Source organism: Cladophialophora psammophila (genome assembly GCF_000585535.1).
Source record: "Cladophialophora psammophila CBS 110553 chromosome Unknown aczJe-supercont1.27, whole genome shotgun sequence".
In the NCBI taxonomy this organism is placed as follows: domain Eukaryota; kingdom Fungi; phylum Ascomycota; class Eurotiomycetes; order Chaetothyriales; family Herpotrichiellaceae; genus Cladophialophora; species Cladophialophora psammophila.
Window position 1 is genome coordinate 295,045 of NW_006912948.1, and position 17,728 is coordinate 312,772.

Consider the following 17,728-nt stretch of genomic DNA (forward strand, 5'->3'; position numbering starts at 1 on the left):
GAGGAAGTTGACTTGAATCGAAGTGGGGGGACGATTCTTGTACGGCGCTGGCAGGTTCGATTGCGGATCTTCAGAGCAGAATAAAAACAGGCTTAACGCTACAGTTGAACAAGATCAGAGTGACTTGACAAGATATCTGGGAGGAGCTGTGTTGCAAGCGAGAGGTCCCTCGAGATTGCTGGCAACAAGTTCACTTCTGGATTCCTTGGTACAATTGACAGCACCAAAAGGCCCAAGTGGGATGATGAAGTGCATTTGGGCGCAGTGGAGAGCCTTGCCTAGCCTTGCCTAGCCTCGCCCGCACCGCAGCGACCACTGACGTCTTGGTACTGGGTACTGGGTAAATCTGCTCGCGCCACCCCGACCACGCCGCTTTTGAACCCCGCCCAGCTCTCCAATCACCCTCTGACCACTTCCAACTCACCCTCTTCTTGAATTTCTCTTGCGAAGTTGTTCACTATAATGCCGCCTCCTGTTCTCCATGATGCCGATAGATACATCGCCACCAAGTTCATGCCTCCTGAAAGTTTAACTGAGGACTCAAGACTTACAGGGTACTAAGCAAGGACCAAGGATTGAAACAACCTGATTCTTTCAGAAAATATCGAAATTATATGTGATCGATTGTCAGAGTCATGTTCATCATATTAAGAGCACTTTACCGGGCTAGAGGAAAGATAGTGCACAGAATGTGAGATTGAGCTCGGATCCTTGCATGGGAGGTTGCATCATCACCATTCTCTCTTAAGCGGAAAGGCAGCTCTTGCATCGTGCTGCCTGTTCTGATACCAGCTTGTCTTACACACGCGCTATCTTTTCGCCAGCCTCCAAGACCTTCTCGTCTCGCTTATGATGCAGCTCTTTAGCCACAAGCTTGTCAGTCTTTTTGCTTCTGTTAGGGACGAAACAAGCTCCGACAATACCGAGACCACCAAAGGCGATGGTGGTGTAGAAACAAGACCTATACGCTTGGATGTTGGCTGTTCGATAGGCCGCTGTAGCTGCTGCAAGGATAGTGTCAGTGAGGCCTGGAACGCTGCTGGGTGGCGCCAGTCCTTGTAGAACCTCTAGCAAAGCAAGTAAAGATGTCGGTGGCAAGCCAGCTCCGATCGCGGCTGGAGGGACCAAGGCTGGGATGGTCGAGCTTAATCGATTGGAGAGAACGGTGGTATAAATAGTCGTGGCTATTGCTCCCCCGAGTGTTCGAACTGATGTTGCAAACCCGACGGCGGCGCCGATGTCGTTCTGATCAACTATGGCGATTCCAGACATGGTGACTGCAATGCCCTCGATCATGCCGAGGGCAAAAGCCCCAATCACCATAAGGGAGACCGTGAGACTTTGGTTGTCCTGATGCACAACAGCGACCGCTCCAGTAAAGGCAGTGCCAATTATCATCAGGGCGAGAACGAAGATTTTAAGCCGACGAATGAAAGAGGCGACCACTCCGCCAACGATCCCTCCTAAGCCGACCACACCTGATGCTGCACAGACTTTCCATCCATAGAGATCAACAGAGCTTGGCCATACCACTGTAATCATGGCAGGCCACAAGATGCTAGATGCCGCGTCAGCTTGAGCCGCTTTCTCGGATCGATAGTGACACACCTAACTCCATAGAAGACCATGGCTGCTACTGTCATAATGATTAGGATTCCGATGTAGTGCACATTTTGAACCAGCTTCAGAGGCAGGTAAGGTTCATCCGAAGGCCAAAAGGATTCGTAGATGAAGAAGGCGATGATCAAGAGTCCACCTATGACCATGGTAGCAATGACATGAGCGCTCTTCCAGGCTGTTTTATATTGCAGTTAGACTCGGTTAACACTAGCGAGAGGATCTGGGCTGGCTTACGGTGGATGGATCCTCCCCACGAGAGACCCAAGATCAGCAAGATAATACCAGCAGTAAATAGTAGGAAGCCGATATAGTCGAACCCCATGACGAATTTCTTGGAAGACTCGCCATGATGAAGCATCTGGAATGTTGGTGGATGGTAGCAGAAGAACCAGCAAAGGAACGAGATGGCGTTCATGATGAGAAGCACGTAAAAGATGAACCTCCAGCCTAGATTTGGATTGTTGGCAATTGAAACGGAGGTTTTGCCGGCGAAGACGTTGGTGGGTAGTCCGATGAACCAAACCCCACCACCAGCGAGGAAACGATACTTGATGGGTACGAGTTCGCCGACCACAAACGCGTATGATGCCTGAGATGCGGTCGCTACAATCCGAGATCAGAGCGGTGAAATCTCTGCCTCCGCAAATGACACTGGTACTCACCTAAACCAATCAATGTCATGCCTCCGATCAAAGTCGGAACATTCTGGGCTCTTGCACAAACCACGGTGCCTACTATGGCAATAACAGATCCTCCGACAAAGAACCAGCGCCGCCCAAAGATATCGGTGACTCGCCCAACGAGAGTACCTAAAGAGTAGAGAATAGTCAGTAACATTTCTCCTTGACTGAGGTCGGGGGTCTACTCACTTCCTATGGCGAATGTGAGAATGTAAACGATAGAGACCCATGAGATGCTGGCACTTGGCCCAATGTCCGCGTTAATCAAGCCCAGCGAAGGAGCTGCAAGACCAAAGGCTCCATTGCCAGCAGCTAAACCGAGACCAGCTGCCTAGTGGAAGCTGTTAGAATGTCTCATCCATGGGTGGGCCATGAGCTCACAAGAAATGTCCCCAAGAACAATGGACTATAGTAATAGCCCTTTGGTGGCTGCAAATCCTGCACGATAGGCTGCGGTTGATCGATAGCAACAGTGGTGCCATCTTCACCATATTCAAAATGTCGATAAGACGGCGAGCCTTTTCCCTCGGCGGAAGCGGGTGAAATCTCAACTTGTGAAGCCATGAGTGCATGTACCTGTATGAGCTTCTCTAGGTGGACTGACACTTGCAAACACTCGTCTATATCTCTAATGTACAACCACAAACCGTCTCAATTGCCCGGAAAGAAGACTGTTGTTCCGAATGCATTCGGATAAGTCACCCCTCGTTTGAGCCTAGCTACGCACAGCCCCATGGGCCAGAAGGTCGTCTCTCCTGCAGAACGGGATCTAGACCTGTCTACTCTACAACTCTCCAAAGAACAGTTTCAATCGTAGTGTGTGAGAGTTGCTGAGCCGGTTCGCTCTGTCCCATTTCCCCCCTGGTATTGGACACAGCCTTGAGAGAGACTGGTCACGAGGCGCCGAGCCCGACTCACTACACTCATTGGACATGTAGAAGGATCCACAGGAGAACAAGGCTAAGTCACGTGATACGCCCTGTTGGCTCTGTTGGCAGAGGGTGCACAGAGCGCACAGAGCGCACAGAGCATGAGTAGTATATATACACCTTCATTACCCCTAGGTAGTTACACTCCCTTCGTAGCCAATTCGTGTTATCTACTGGACTATACTGTTCTCAGTGACGTGACTGCTTATACCTTGCGCTTCCCTCATCCAGTTCATACTATCAAGGATCTGTTACTGAGGAGCCTAACCTCATTAGGCGATACGGCAGCAGCTCTAACAAGCGAATATCCGTATCTCGGAATGACATCTTCTTTCTCTGGGTTGTACTTTTCAGGTTCGGAAGCAACGAGTGGCAATGCTGTGCGGTACTGCTTGCATCGCATCTGCCTCCGTGACAGTAACTCATTAGCATTTGTTCTATCATGCCGCAAGGTAGATGTTGATTCGAGGCTGTGCCTATTCAGGTAAGAGCCTGGCTTAGATGCGCCATTCTTGCCTTCCACTGTAACAAGACAAAGTGGCTGTGCTGTGCTGGGATGGTAGGGCGATGGCAGGGAGGAAAAGTTATCTAGTCACATGTCAAACCAAAATGGGCTGGTAGAAACGGGGTGCGGAACAGTTTACAGTGCTGGCAGAGTGTCATTCTTTACAGTTTAAGCAGAGTATCACGAATTCCATGGCTTTTTGGCGCCGTCTATCTAATTCCTGAGTGTTTTATCGGTTCTGTCCTGTTCCTCGATGCTGCCGCTGTGCTAGATGTTCGTAGCCCTAGCCGCTGCCCCTCTGGGTGGTGTTGGTGGTGGTGTTGTCTTGTCAGTATCAACCAGAAACGCGTTCTCGATTCCCGATCTGCTGGACAGGCCTCTGTGCGTTGTTGCACGTGCACTCCGAACCCTGAAGTGCTCTGTTACACCACTAACTTGAACATTGACATCGGCCTAGACGAGTGCTCATCTGAATTTGCAGACTTCTACTCTGTACAGACTACATCTCCTCGTTGGTATATTCGAAGCAACCCAGAATTTATCAGTTCGAGTGTCCAGGAACGGGTTATCGGCGTAACTAGAGCTAATATTGTTGATGCTGATGTTGTTGGGACTATACCTGCTGGAGTAGCATTTATTAGGGTGCTGGAGACCAAGCACAATATGATGTTAGCATATAGAGACAGTTGAGGTGTAACAGCACTACCTCAAGCTTCTCGTGTTCTTTATTGGTGCTAATGCCCGCTACCTCATGCTCTTACTGTTCTTTGTTGGAATCTATGCGCCTTTCCGAAGTCCACCATAATGGTGTCCTATATCGACCAGTAGCGAATCTACTCGCTCGTCAACAGCCCACTATCTGAGAATTTGCCGACAAGCTGTAATGCATTAGGATTGGCCTAATAGAGGCATGTATTGGTGCAGTAGCGAAAGGCTATACTTCCTGCTGATTGTTCTCAGGCAAGAAATGCTACCATGGCTTCCCAGTTAGATACCGCTCCCGAACGAACCCCCGTCATGACTAGTAGATATTCAAGAATGTTTTGACTCGGCCCAGCCTGGTACGATCTTGTACCGCTCATAACCGATTGTCATTTCCTGGTCTGCATGTCACCTCCAGCTTCCTGCACCCAATCCACGAATTTTCGTGCAAGAAGAGTGTCAAGATAGAATCGAGCGTGGACGACTTTCCCGTTCTTGATCTCGAAGAGCCAGTGGTAAACGTTTTGGTAGATGTTCTTGCCGACTGACATGTCAGAGGCAGCCTCGACGGCCACACGATTGGCCTCGGCCGTGATACCAGTGACCCAGACCTTGAGCTCCGTCACGCGTGACTCGGCATAGACATAGTCTTTGAATTCTTGCTTTGTCATGCGCCCGCCGAGTTCAGGGAATAACTCTTTCTTGACCATGGTTTCGCAAATGGCATCGTCGCTGAACAGCTCGAAGAACGGCTCCACATCCCCACCTTTGGGTATGCACCACCGCTCGGTCAGTTGTCGTCCGATCTCTCGGGTTCGCTCGATGGTGTCAATATCACCCATGTTGACAAGCTCAGTCTAGTAGCCTTGAGTACGGAAAGTCGGAGACGAAGATGAATATGAAGAATTGGAAACATTTTTCTCTGGTATAGCAGAGACCACTTTATTAATGGTCTCTTAGAAGTCAAGAGCGAACCCCACCCAGGGACCCACTTCATCTGGCCCCTTTTATTGGTGGACTTTCGGGCAGGAGTACCGTGAATTGAATTTATCAGCGTTTATTGTATTGAACTACTACAAGTTATACGGTATCCTATGTCATTCCGAGTATGGATCTAAGTCTTGAGACTAGTCCAAATTTCCACTGCCATGGGACGAACAGTTTTGTTCGGAGTAGCGAAGGATTGATCAATTTTCGCGCTCGCTCTCGTCCTCTTGTATAAATGATTAGGTAGCATCTCCAGTTGGGGGAGCCTACAATAGTCTTTCCCTATCACTCGGGCTTCCGTATACATTCAAGGAGTTTTAGGGATAACCTTTGATTTTGTTGGGAACGTTTTTGGGATGATCTAAGCACAGCTCCATAGAACGTGAGCAAAGTATCACGTCAATTATCCCCAAGGACAATGACTGTGCCAGCTCAAGGGCTTATCTATCGCGTTCCTATTATTAATGATACCCAGGAATGCTAGGTATACTCTGCGTCGAATGAGAAATGGCGTATGCAAGAATGGAATGCTCCAAGGAGGTAATAGATTTCGCGTGCTCTAGGTTATTGAAGTGTCAAGGTTCTAATTGCTAGTATGTGGTATGAAAGAACCATATTATTATCAGAAAATATCAGCACATTATTTAGCAGAACTCTTAGCGGATCGCATTCTTCCTAGGATGACAGGACAGTACTATTCCTCTTAACTGGGAGCAACTTTGACGGGGACGTGCTGTAGCCTGCAAGAAATGCTCGATGTCATGTGTGAATCGAGGTCCCTGGCAGTGCAAGCAGCGGCGATTGAAATAGCTCCAAACACGAGGCTGGCCAAGAAAATGACCTTGAACGTCACTTCGTACGCTGTCTTGACAGCGCTCCCCACAGCGACCAACACAGCGGCATCAACGCCTGGGACCGCCTCTAGTTTAGACGATACACCGGAAGCAATGGCTTGTAGAACATTTGATACTGAATCATTCGGAAGGCCAGCCTGAACAGCCGCAGGGACCACGTACTTCAGCACGTTCTGGGTTAGTTGGTTTTGCAGCTGACGTCCATGGTTAGACAAGGTTATCACACAGCAAGAAAGTCTACCACGTTTTTCTCAGACTTACAATTGTTACGTATATTGAGGCTGATCGGTCTCGCTGTTAAAGCCGGTACTACGCCATGAAATGTAGACGGCACTTACTTTCCAGGGCAGACATCAGGGTCCGAAAGGCTGCCACAACTGCGTATGCAACACTGATGTCTTTTGTCTTTCGCAACCATTGGAGCGCCGACCTGAATGACAACCTCCATATAGCCGATCATGATTGCTGATATGATTGTGAATGCCACTGACATTGCGGGCGTGTTACGGGTGACGCCGGCGATTCCGCCAATACGACTGGCGAAGGTCTCGCATGTGGCGATCAGTTGTAATCTTGTGTGACCCAGAGGTTTCGTCGAAGCCCCTCCCAGAAGCTGCCCGGCGGGAGGTCCAGCAGTTATTGCTAACTGGTAAATCTTAGTGCTACTCATAGAAAATGGGCTTCGTTTCATACTGAGTACCAGCCAGATTTTCGTTGTGAGGCGCCAAACAAGCTTGTGGTTTCCTGACCGTAAATCACGCTCGGCGCATAGAAGATCATAGAGCCAACAGCTCCGGTGATTGCAAAAGCCACATAGTCGCGATTTTTGAACAGGTAGAACGGGATCAGTCTGCCCTCAGCAGCCACTTCGCAATTATGCTGGGTTCGAGGACTTGCCCCAGAGTGAAAAATGGCAAATCCGACAGTGCCAACACAAATTGTAGCAATCACGCGTGAAAATCCCCAAGCTGTGGAAAAGAGGTCGATTAGTCTACGTCTTTGGGTCAAAGTGGTGCCTCAACTTACGATATTGCCGGCCGCCCCAGGATATACCAAGTAGGAAACAGACGATTGAGCCAAGATAAATTCCGAAGCTTAGCCAGTCGATTCTTGCCAGCGCTTGCCACTTTGTTTGGTTTCGACGAAGGAGACGGAAGTCCGGAGGGTTGTAGAAAAAGAAAAGTAGGATGAAAGCAAGACCGGCCATGATAGCGGGCAGTTAATAGATCCATCGCCGTCCTTCATTGGTGTTTGAACACAAAGCAATACCTGTAAGGTGATTGTGAGCCAATGTCAAATATCGTCGCGCTAGATTGAACTCGTACCGACAGGTGGAATGAAGACCATGAGTGGGAACAACCATGCCCCGAGAAAGCCAACAGCTATGAATCTGTGTTTTTTTTTGGAACCAGTTCGGGCAGGGCACTCGTACAAGTTTGCTGACAACATATCGCCAGCCCTGCCAGCGTTTGCTGTCAAAACTCGGTACGATAGCTAAGGCTGCTCTGTTGAGTTGTGATGAGTAGCTGGACGGGATGTACCAACCCCTGCGAACAACATTTCAGACTTCACCGCTCGGCTGCATATCAAGTTGCCAACAACACTTAGGGCATTTTCGTAGAGGAAGAAGTAACGACGGCCAAAAATGTCCGACAAACGTCCCACCACTGGAAAGATCGCTGTTTGTGCCACAATGCTCGATAGTGTGAACCCAACAATGTTTGGTGGATTCCCTTCCTCGAATTGTCACTAACGCCATACCTGCGGTGGTTCTCGAGTGGGAACACTTACCTATGGCAGGACTGATATAGAGGTACAGCAAGATAGATTGCATAACAAAGAAGATGTATGTTGCTGATAACCCAGTCCAAAGCCCTATGAAATGATGTTAGTCACAGTCACACTGGCCTAAAATCTGGCGAGATAGGGACAAAGTGTGTTCACCAGCATGGTCCCTAGGAAACTCGAACTGCGAAAGTAGTTCTTGGGCAACGCGGCAGCGGAGTCACCTCCAATGGCCCGACGGTCGATCTCCTCATCTGTAGCCTGGGGTCTGAGTTAGTGTCAGCTGCGGCCTATAGTACTCGTGCTGTTCAGCAGAAGATTTTTCCTCTTCTAACGCGGTCATTATTTGATCTTGTCAGGATCGAGGAGCTAGAGAGTGGTACTTTGCAGGGCAATGGATTTGATGGTTGGACTTCCAGATCCTCCCCACGATAAAAATAGGCAGATACGTAGACTTTGCTGTCGGCCTACACACCCCATTCTCCGTAGAGTATGAGCACGTTCCCCGGTTTTCCGGCCCCGGGAATTGCGGAGGCTCTATGTTTTCGGCCTGCACTACCCAAAGGGACCAGCGCTGTAAGCTTAGAACTACCCGCTAAATGTACTTCGAGACTCAAATCACAGCGTTCATCAGCCATCAGTCACTACTCGTTGCCACACGTCACTCATCCGATAAAATCACAGTTCGGCCTCATTTTCGATCAAACAAGTATTTTAGAATCCATGGATTCCACGCCAGCCATTAAGCTCGTCGCGTTTCTGAAAAGAAAACCTGGAATCACAATGGATGAATTTCAGGACCATTACGAGAACCAACATGTGCCACTGGTGCTTCACTCCACGCCCACAATATCTCGCTATGTGAGAAACTATGTGAAAGCAGACTCAACCTTTTCAAATCTCGACAGTCTCACTACACCATTGTGCGATGTGGTCACCGAGGCTTGGTTCGACTCGGAGGCGGATTTCACGAAGTTTCAATTGGACGCTTCCCGTCCAGAAGTACGGAAACTGATATCGGAAGATGAACTTAGTTTCATCGATCGAAGTGCCATCAGAGTGTTCCTCGTTCGCGAATGTATCTCTACAATTTCCTAAACCCGCACTGCGGGTGGACATATTCTATGAACAAAATGAAAGAATGAATAATAGTTTTGCTACCTCGCAAGATACCAGTACTGGATAGGCGACAAAGAAGACAAGGGCCGTTGATGCACTGTTGCAGTAGACCTACAATCAAGGAACACGAATGATAGCCAGAGCCCTGCTCAAGAGACACTTCCACCACTTACTAGAAAGCTCGAAAGAGTTGAAATGGCGATCCATCCAACAACCCGGAATGTTGCCCCGAAGGCGGATACGTCCTCGAGAACTGCTTGTGCAGGTTCTGAACAACCTCTTGCATAAAACCCGAAGAGTTTGGGCATATATCACAACATATATGATAGAAGACAAGAGTGGTCCACGTGGTTAGCCGTTATTCCCACTGATGCACTTCTGCACCAATCCCAAACAACTACCTTGAACTCCGTATAGCTTGGGATAAAGGTCTGAACATCTCCATTCCCTGTCAGTCTACCGAACGGTTTGGTCCGGAGGCAAATGATCTACAGCATGTGATTCAGCTGCATCAACAAAATCCAGCTTCAGGATATTATTCTGTCTTCCTAGACCAGTTGATCACTCACTACACCAAGCATCGATTACCAAAACATGGATTTGTTGACGTGTGCTGTGCTGTCTGCAGGGGAAGCATACATACTGACGCACACAAGAATTGCGAGAGTCACTCAATCAATATGTGCAGCTCTATTTCTCTTGCAATACCTGCTTCTGAAGTTCTATAGGTGCTATGCCTATCCACGCTATTTTTCGCCTCTGCGTGATGTACCGGGTCCAACGGTGATCTCAGCCTCTCTTGGGATTAAATCTTGAAATTTGCTCATTGATAATCAAGGACCATAACTTTGTGCTTGGACAAGCATATAATATCTACAAGAGAGGCCCTTCGGAGGCACATGTCTCATGGATGAGGCAGTTCCCGAATGAGCCACTCATACGATTCTTCGATATTGGCTACACGGAGGCGATCATGCTGAACGATGTCAAAACTACCCGAGAAGCTCTGCAATCGCAATGTTACAAGCTGGTAAAACCGAATTTTGTAAGACGGGTGCTGGGCGAGATTAATGGCACCGGGGTCTTCTTCGAGGAGGGCGAATCCCACAAGCGGCAACGCAGATTACTGACGGGTAAGTATCATACAATGCTTTACGCGATGAAAGTAACGCTAACACCTTCGCTCTTCCGCAGGGCCTTTCTCGTACGGAAGCATCAAGGAGATGTTGCCATTTTTCGACGAGAAAGCACAAGAGCTGGTTGGCGTTCTCCGTACGTCGATCAGGCGTAAGGGCGACGAACTGGTTGAATGTAAGTCGAGAGTCTCAGATCGACTCTAACCGTCCACGTATCCAGCATACTAACGCTTTTGCAGTGAGCTCACTGTTCTCCAGTGTAACCCTGGACATAATCACACTGGCTTGTTTGGGACTACGGATGCACAATATGACAGAGCCTTCACCATTTGCGCTGGCGTACGCTAAGGTTTTTGAAAACACCCCATGGTCAGCTATAATGCACACTCTGAATGTTTATATCCCCATCCGCAAACTGGTGCCCGTCAAGGCGAATCGTGAATTTTTGCAGGCCAACCAAACCGTGAGAGATCTTCTCAGACAGCAAATCCGCAATAAAAGGGCATCTTTGGAAGGAAAAGAAAAGGCAGCGATAACAGATAAAGACCTGCTGGCATTGATGATCAAGGAAAGAGGCCAAGGTGCAGAGATCTGGACCGAAGACGAAATGTTGGGTCACGTAAGTTTAGAAACATCATGGATTGCAAATCAAGAGACACTGACGTTTGAACAGCTTCTCAATTTCATGTCTGCTGGTAAAATTTCCGACGCTGCTTTTTTTCTTAACTCTTGCATTCCCCAGCGAAGCTGATATTGCTCTCAGGGCACGAAACCACAGCGGGCACTCTGACGTTGACAGCCCATACCTTGGCCAACCACAGAGATATTCAAGACAGACTCCGGAAAGAAATGACCCACTACTTCCCCTCCGGCGCCTCTCTCGACGTTGCGACGATAGATAAAATGCCATATCTAAAGAACTTCTCTCAAGAAATCCTGCGTTTTTACGCGCCAGGTAGGGCTCCATTAAGCCGTGTGGCATGTACAGCTGACTTACGACCACGGATGACAGGCATCGTGAATTGGAGAGAAGTGGCAGAAGACATTGTTTTAGCGGGCACAAGGATCCCCAAAGGTACAATCATCCACATCGCCCCTGCAGCTCTTCATCACAATGCTTCCATCTGGGGTCCCACGGTGGACGAGTTCGATCCTGACCGATGGGACAACATATCTGGTGATGCGAAGGATCCTTTCGCTTTTGGCTCCTTCCACAATGGCCCTCGTATTTGCATTGGGAAGTCCTTCGCACTCCTTGAGTACAAGGTCATACTGATCCGATTACTGCAAAATTTTGTGTTCGAGGATCCAGAACAGAAACCACTCGAATTCGAACGAGGTGCTGTAAGTCTGCGACCAACAGGCGGAATGCACCTGAGAGTACAGCCGATAGACAACAAAGGACAGGAATGAATTTTCTATCTGACAACGACGCCTACCATTTGCGCTGGATGGTTGGGAATGGTTTTGGCTCGTGGTATGTCAAAAGACTATCACTCATTGGGGTGTATCCATTATGCCTTAGCACAAGATTCAGGCGAAAAAGAACCTTTCGAATCTATGTTACTTTTTCACCAGCGTTTTGACCTTTTGCCGCTGCTACATAGATCGTGAGTACCGAATTCGAACATTAAGCCACGGGACATGGGCCGACTTTTGTTAAGGCCGCAGGCTTGCATGTTTCTCACTCAATGCTCCTTTCGCTTCATAAAATGGCCCTTACTAATCGTGAAAAGTACTCTACAACTCAAGCGTGGGCAGCGTGCAATTTCAAATATTGTGGCAAAAGCACGAGCTGGGCAACATGTCTGGAAGCATTTCTGGAAATCAAAGGCGAAGAGAGACTTACCCTATATTCTCGCGCCCCGAATTGAAGGGGTGTGAAAAACGAACCTTCGTCCTCGGTTGTGTAGATCCGACTTAAAGGAGATTAGCGCTGATGGTGGCTCCTTTACGTCCTCAGTTAAGGAACGCTGTAGTTCTAATGGAGACAAAACTCTGAGGATTCATGTTATTGTGTTATTGTGCTACTGATATCAAAGTAACTACGTTTCAGGTGAAGCGAGGCTTGAAAGTCCTGTTTTGGGACGTGTGAGTTAGTCTGTCGATCGTCCATCAATATGGCGCCCCTTGAACCAGGTAGACCACTTGGCTTTTCTTGCTGAACGACAAGCTAATCAAAACCCGCAGAAGTCTCGGCGTTTACATCAAAGATACATAACGACACCTACCCAGAGATAGATCCGCTCACTGTGGATCATGCCGGCAGGTACGTCGTTATCGTTGGAGCAAGTAAGGGTATTGGCAGGGAGATGGCGCGATCCTTCACCAAGGCTGGCGCGTCTGGGATAGCAATCGGGGCACGATCTGCTCTCAGCTCTACCGTTGAGGCTATCAAGCAAGCTGCCACTGAGTCTAAGAAGTCCCTGCCCAAGATCCTGCCCCTAAACCTCGATGTGAACAGCGAGGATAGTATTGCCAAGGCATTTTCGAAAGTTAAGGAAGAATTCGGGCGCGTGGATATTCTGGTCAATAATGCTGGAGTGGTCGAGTCTCCCTTCCGACCTATTGGAGATACTGTGGCAAGGGACTGGTGGGATGTTTTTACAACCAACCTCAGAGGCACCTACCTGACCACGCGAGCATTTCTTCCGCTTCTTTTAGAGAAGGGCAGCCAGAAGACCGTCATTAACACGACCAGCATCGCTGCTCATTGGGTCTATCCTGGATCGTCGGCATATGGAACGAGCAAGCTGGGAGTGGTGCGTCTTACCGAGTTCCTGGATGAGGAATACTCGCCTCGCGGGCTTTTGACATACACCATCCATCCAGGAGCGATCATGACCGACTTGATATCTAGAATGCCGAAAGAAGTACACAGCCAAATGACTGACACTGAAGCACTGCCGGCCAATGTCATCACGTATCTGACCAGCGAGAGACAAGAATGGCTAGGAGGAAGGTATATTGCATGCACATGGGATGTGCCAGAGCTTCTGGCAAGAAAGGATGAAATCGTGGCAGGCAACAAACTAAAAGTCCGTCTTCGCGTTTGAGAAACTCCGCGGGCGATTGCCATAAGCTCTCTTACCTGCTCGATGATGCAAGGAGATACAAAGTTAACCATTGCTCTGCTACGTCCGATGTGCATGAAGTCTACCATCCGAGTTATTGGGGTTACATGTTGTGATACGCCTCCATGTGGTTGCACACTTCCACTTCCATCCACTTGATAACTTTTCACATACAATTGTGTCCCTAGTGGGGTTGTCACATAACGATCAATAGAAGTGTTGGCACAGTAGTTTCTTCTCTAATTATGCTCCGCATAACCCAATAATCAAACATCATCATTTTCGTTGGCCCTCGACGCCTGTCTGGGGCGTTATCGGTGTCTGAGATAGAACAACCCAATTTTCAGGCTGTTTTCCCGCATGCCGAACGTATGTGGAAACCCTCAAAATTGGGTTTTGCATCACCACTTGCTCTATAACACGACGCGAGCCGAACGCATGCGGAGTCCGTTATAGTTGGGACCCTCTAAAGAAATGCAGCACCACTTCCTCTACAATAATACAGGAGATTTGAGGAGAGCATGATTCTATGGTTATCGTTCTTCAGATTGGGTCATCATTCAGAGTGAAGATTTCGTTGTCTGCGGTGCTTGATCACTGGATCCTTGAATAACGTTGAATAAATTGAAAAGATGAGGCCAAGCGACCCAAATTGGAAGGGCAAGCTAAAGCTACTACCAGCTTATCTCGACGAAAGCGCGAAGAAGGATCCAAACCGTGTAATAGCCGCTATTGCCAATGGTGATGAAGTGTCACTCGGCTTCAGAGATATCACCGTCAGACAGTTTGCGGATGCTGTTGACCGCGCTGCGTGGTATATCCATCGGGAAATTGGGCCCGGCAATACATTTGAGACGTTGACATATGTTGGACCGAATGATCTTTGTTATCCCATCATTGCTATTGCAGCTGGTAAAGTCGGGTACAAGATCTTTTACACATCGACTCGAAATAGCTTTGAGGCTCACAAATCCTTGATGCAAGCGACAGATTGCAAGATAATTGCGACGCCGTCACGGATCCCCGCTGGAATCGCGCCCGTCATCGACAGACTCAAGCTTCGGCATCTTGTCTTTCCGGGAGTCCTTCATTGGCTATATGAAGCTTTGGAGGAAACAAGACCATATAATTTTGACCGCTCTTTCGACCAAGGACGGTTGGATCCTTTCATGGTTCTACATACGTCTGGCTCCACAGGTAAGATGTTTCTACCTATTGGCAAAATTGCCATACTGATTCATATAAATCAGGCATACCAAAGCCCATGGTGTTCCCTTATTCGATGTACAGCACCCCTCAATTATTCTCTTTCTTTCCTGAGGAAGGTGGTAGAAGAACTGTGATTCAATTTTTCATCGAAAAGTCGGGAAGGCTTCTCTCCCCATTCCCAATGTTCCATGTAAGGATTCGCCCTTGAACGGTGTATCCAGGCTGCCTCAGAATCGAGGAATTCTGCACACTTGTTGCTTTGCTTACCAACCTGTCTTATTCATAGGGAGCTGGAATCTTCCTTTTCTTCGCTTTCGGCCTCCACTGGAATGTCATTCCAGTATTGCCCCCAACTCGACCACTTACGGCGCAGCTAGTCGACGAAATCCACTCGAGCGGTGCTGTGACCTGTTCAATGGTTCCTCCAGCAATCTTGGAGGATATCGCAATGGACGAGAAAATGCTCAAGAACCTTGAACGGCTTGATTATCTCACATATTCTTCAGCACCACTCTCATTCGAGGCGGGCGAAAAGTTGTCACGCCACGTCAGACTGGTCCAGCAGTATGCACAGACAGAAACAGGGTTCTTGCACCAGTTCCTGGTGGATCCTGAGGATTTCCGCTACGTTTCCTACTCGTCACTATCGAATATAGAGTTCCAACATCGTTATGATGACTTGCATGAGCCTGTGATGGTCAAGAAAGAAGGCCTCGAAGATTTTCAAATTGGGTTTTTACTTGAACCGTCCTCGAATGCTATTGCAATGCGAGATCTTTGCAAGCGACACCCCGATCCAGAGAAGGGAGACCTTTATACCGTCTGTGGCAGATTAGACGATGTCATTGTGTTCCAAAACGGAGAGAAGCTCAATCCCCTGACTATGGAAGACACCGTCAATCAGCATCCTGGAGTATCCTCAAGCCTCGTGGTAGGACATGGCAGGTTTCAAGCTGCTGTTCTGGTTGAACCAGTCAGTGATAGAGCAAACACTCCGACGGCTACCACAAACTTTCTTGATGAACTATGGCCTACGGTCGAGCTAGCGAATCGAGACTGCCCCGCACACGGAAGGATTGTGAAAGAGCTTGTATTGATCCTGCCTCCCAACGTCTCGCTCATAATGTCTGAGAAGGGTCGACCATCCCGGCCAGCCAACGCGAAACTATTTGAAGACCTGATCGAGAATGCGTATCGACGAGCAAGCCTATCTAATACGGTGGCCTCTGTCGAGCTAAATCTCGACGGCTCTGATGAGGAAGTCAGAGACCAAGTGCGCCAGCTTGTTCTAAGCACTACTACAGTTGAAAGCTTGGGAGACGAAGAGGATTTTTATACTAACGGCGTTGATTCTCTGCAAACAGTACAGCTCTCCCGCTTGCTGACCGCAACACTCAATAACAAAAATGTCAAAGACCGTGGCATCATGCCATCCCTCATCTACGAAAACTCCACCATTACTCGGCTATCATCAGCTCTTCTCGCAATCTCCAGAGCGGAGGGCCACGCTATTCCCAAAGACTTTGCCAAGCAACGTTCGGAAGGCATCCACGCTGCTATTGCCAGACACATGCCTGACTTTGGGCTCGACCACAAGAGGGTTGTTGTGCTTACAGGCTCTACCGGAAGTCTCGGCTCATATCTCCTTGAAGCATTGATAAGTGACTCCAAAGTGGAACGAATCTATTGTTTCAATAGAACGAGTGACGCGGCCGATCGACAGGCTGCCGGTAACTCGATGCGTGGCCTTTCCGGACAGTTTGATCCTGCGAGAGTAGTGTTCTTACGATATGACGTCTCCCGACAGGATTTGGGCCTTGATCCGGACACCTACACCAAACTCTCCACCAGTGTCACAGACATCATCGACAATGCTTGGGCAGTTAATTTTAATCGCACACTATCGTCGTTCGACAACAATATCTCGGGCGTTCGGCACTTGATTGCATTCGCGCGGAAATCGGCACTCCGACCCAGCCTCTTCTTCACGTCCAGCGTCGGAACGGCACGCCGCTGGTGGTTGGCAGGCAACGAGGGTCCTGCGCCTGAAGATGTAGTTCCAGACGTGGATGCAGTTGAATTTGGGGGATATCCCGAGTCCAAATACGTGGCCGAGAAATTACTCGAGTCTGCGTGGACCCATGCAGGAGTCGACGCCTGTATTCTTCGCGTCGGACAGATCGCTGGACCCATTCGCTCGCAGAAAGGAAGATGGAACGAACAGGAATGGCTACCAACGCTTATCAGCTGCTCCGGTCAGCTGGGAATGCTACCTGTGGACATTAAGGACTTGGGAGTTATTGATTGGATTCCCATTGACGCGGTCGCAGATGTGATCATCGACTTAATGCACCACCGCCGGGAGAAAAGGGCAAGAATACCAGTCTATAACTTGGTCAATCCTCGCCCGGAAGCTTGGGAGAAACTTGTGCCCACGATCCAGAAGGTTCTAACTCGCTCCACGGGGCATGAGATCAGGCTCGTCAGCTACGAGGAGTGGCTGGAGTCTCTGATTAAGGTCGAATCCACCTTGGAAACTGACGAAGAGTTAAAACGAAACCGTGGGGTAACGTTATTGGACTTCTTCCGGGGTGTGGCTGATGCAAGGAACAGTTCTGTCACCAGGTGGGCAACTGGGAAGGCACAAGAGGCCAGCAAAACGCTGAGGGATGTTGATGCGGTGAAGCCAGAGTGGATGGAGCTATGGATGTATCAATGGGGTTTCGGTGCATTCAAGGAGCCGAACGGGTTGTAGCTGTCGGACTCACGAGAAAACACAGTCTGGCTGTGACAGCACAGAGCTCCAAAGCTCAACTTTTGTTATTGCTCCGTCAAGTTAGTCAATGCCGATAAACTTGTGCCAACTTGGCGAAGCAAATGATATGCCATGGAGATTATTGCGCGATTAGTTGTGGTTAATATATGGAAGCTAATCAGGAGCGCAATCGCGTGTGGAATGTGATCTAAATGGGTGAAAAAACGCCCAGTACGAATCGGAGCGGAGAGAGGAATCTTATTCCGGTGAGCGTGGGGCTTACGGCGTATACTGTATAGAAACCGCCAATGCACCACTTCTTCTTACATCGAAGGAACAAAGTTACCACCAACCTCACGAGTTTGATCCTCTC

The 17,728-nt window shown here is 48.8% G+C and overlaps 7 protein-coding genes across 7 annotated transcripts; 4 read left to right on the forward strand and 3 right to left on the reverse strand.

Annotated features, from left to right (window-relative positions):
- Positions 1 to 798: 798 nt before the first annotated feature.
- On the reverse strand, positions 799 to 2,864 carry A1O5_11673 (uncharacterized protein; the record flags this gene model as incomplete). The annotated part of the gene is made up of 6 exons (XM_007752245.1): positions 799 to 1,558; positions 1,609 to 1,795; positions 1,855 to 2,223; positions 2,283 to 2,429; positions 2,490 to 2,631; positions 2,682 to 2,864. The coding sequence occupies 6 exons, from the start codon at positions 2,862 to 2,864 to the stop codon at positions 799 to 801; spliced, it is 1,788 nt and encodes a 595-aa protein (XP_007750435.1).
- Positions 2,865 to 4,825: 1,961 nt separating this feature from the next.
- On the reverse strand, positions 4,826 to 5,278 carry A1O5_11674 (uncharacterized protein; the record flags this gene model as incomplete). The annotated part of the gene is made up of 1 exon (XM_007752246.1): positions 4,826 to 5,278. One exon carries the CDS (start codon positions 5,276 to 5,278, stop codon positions 4,826 to 4,828), a length of 453 nt encoding a protein of 150 aa, XP_007750436.1.
- Positions 5,279 to 6,126: 848 nt separating this feature from the next.
- Positions 6,127 to 7,484, reverse strand: A1O5_11675 (uncharacterized protein; the record flags this gene model as incomplete). The annotated part of the gene is made up of 4 exons (XM_007752247.1): positions 6,127 to 6,471; positions 6,708 to 6,923; positions 6,971 to 7,245; positions 7,304 to 7,484. 4 exons carry the CDS (start codon positions 7,482 to 7,484, stop codon positions 6,127 to 6,129), a joined length of 1,017 nt encoding a protein of 338 aa, XP_007750437.1.
- Positions 7,485 to 8,845: 1,361 nt separating this feature from the next.
- A1O5_11676 (uncharacterized protein) lies at positions 8,846 to 9,160 on the forward strand (the record flags this gene model as incomplete). Its single annotated transcript, XM_007752248.1, has 1 exon — positions 8,846 to 9,160. One exon carries the CDS (start codon positions 8,846 to 8,848, stop codon positions 9,158 to 9,160), a length of 315 nt encoding a protein of 104 aa, XP_007750438.1.
- A 931-nt stretch (positions 9,161 to 10,091) lies between these two features.
- Positions 10,092 to 11,730, forward strand: A1O5_11677 (uncharacterized protein; the record flags this gene model as incomplete). The annotated part of the gene is made up of 5 exons (XM_007752249.1): positions 10,092 to 10,314; positions 10,376 to 10,492; positions 10,557 to 10,940; positions 11,060 to 11,272; positions 11,330 to 11,730. 5 exons carry the CDS (start codon positions 10,092 to 10,094, stop codon positions 11,728 to 11,730), a joined length of 1,338 nt encoding a protein of 445 aa, XP_007750439.1.
- Positions 11,731 to 12,437: 707 nt separating this feature from the next.
- A1O5_11678 (uncharacterized protein) lies at positions 12,438 to 13,373 on the forward strand (the record flags this gene model as incomplete). The annotated part of the gene is made up of 2 exons (XM_007752250.1): positions 12,438 to 12,456; positions 12,508 to 13,373. The coding sequence occupies 2 exons, from the start codon at positions 12,438 to 12,440 to the stop codon at positions 13,371 to 13,373; spliced, it is 885 nt and encodes a 294-aa protein (XP_007750440.1).
- Positions 13,374 to 14,023: 650 nt separating this feature from the next.
- On the forward strand, positions 14,024 to 17,355 carry A1O5_11679 (uncharacterized protein; the record flags this gene model as incomplete). The annotated part of the gene is made up of 3 exons (XM_007752251.1): positions 14,024 to 14,588; positions 14,642 to 14,790; positions 14,887 to 17,355. 3 exons carry the CDS (start codon positions 14,024 to 14,026, stop codon positions 17,353 to 17,355), a joined length of 3,183 nt encoding a protein of 1,060 aa, XP_007750441.1.
- Positions 17,356 to 17,728: the final 373 nt, after the last annotated feature.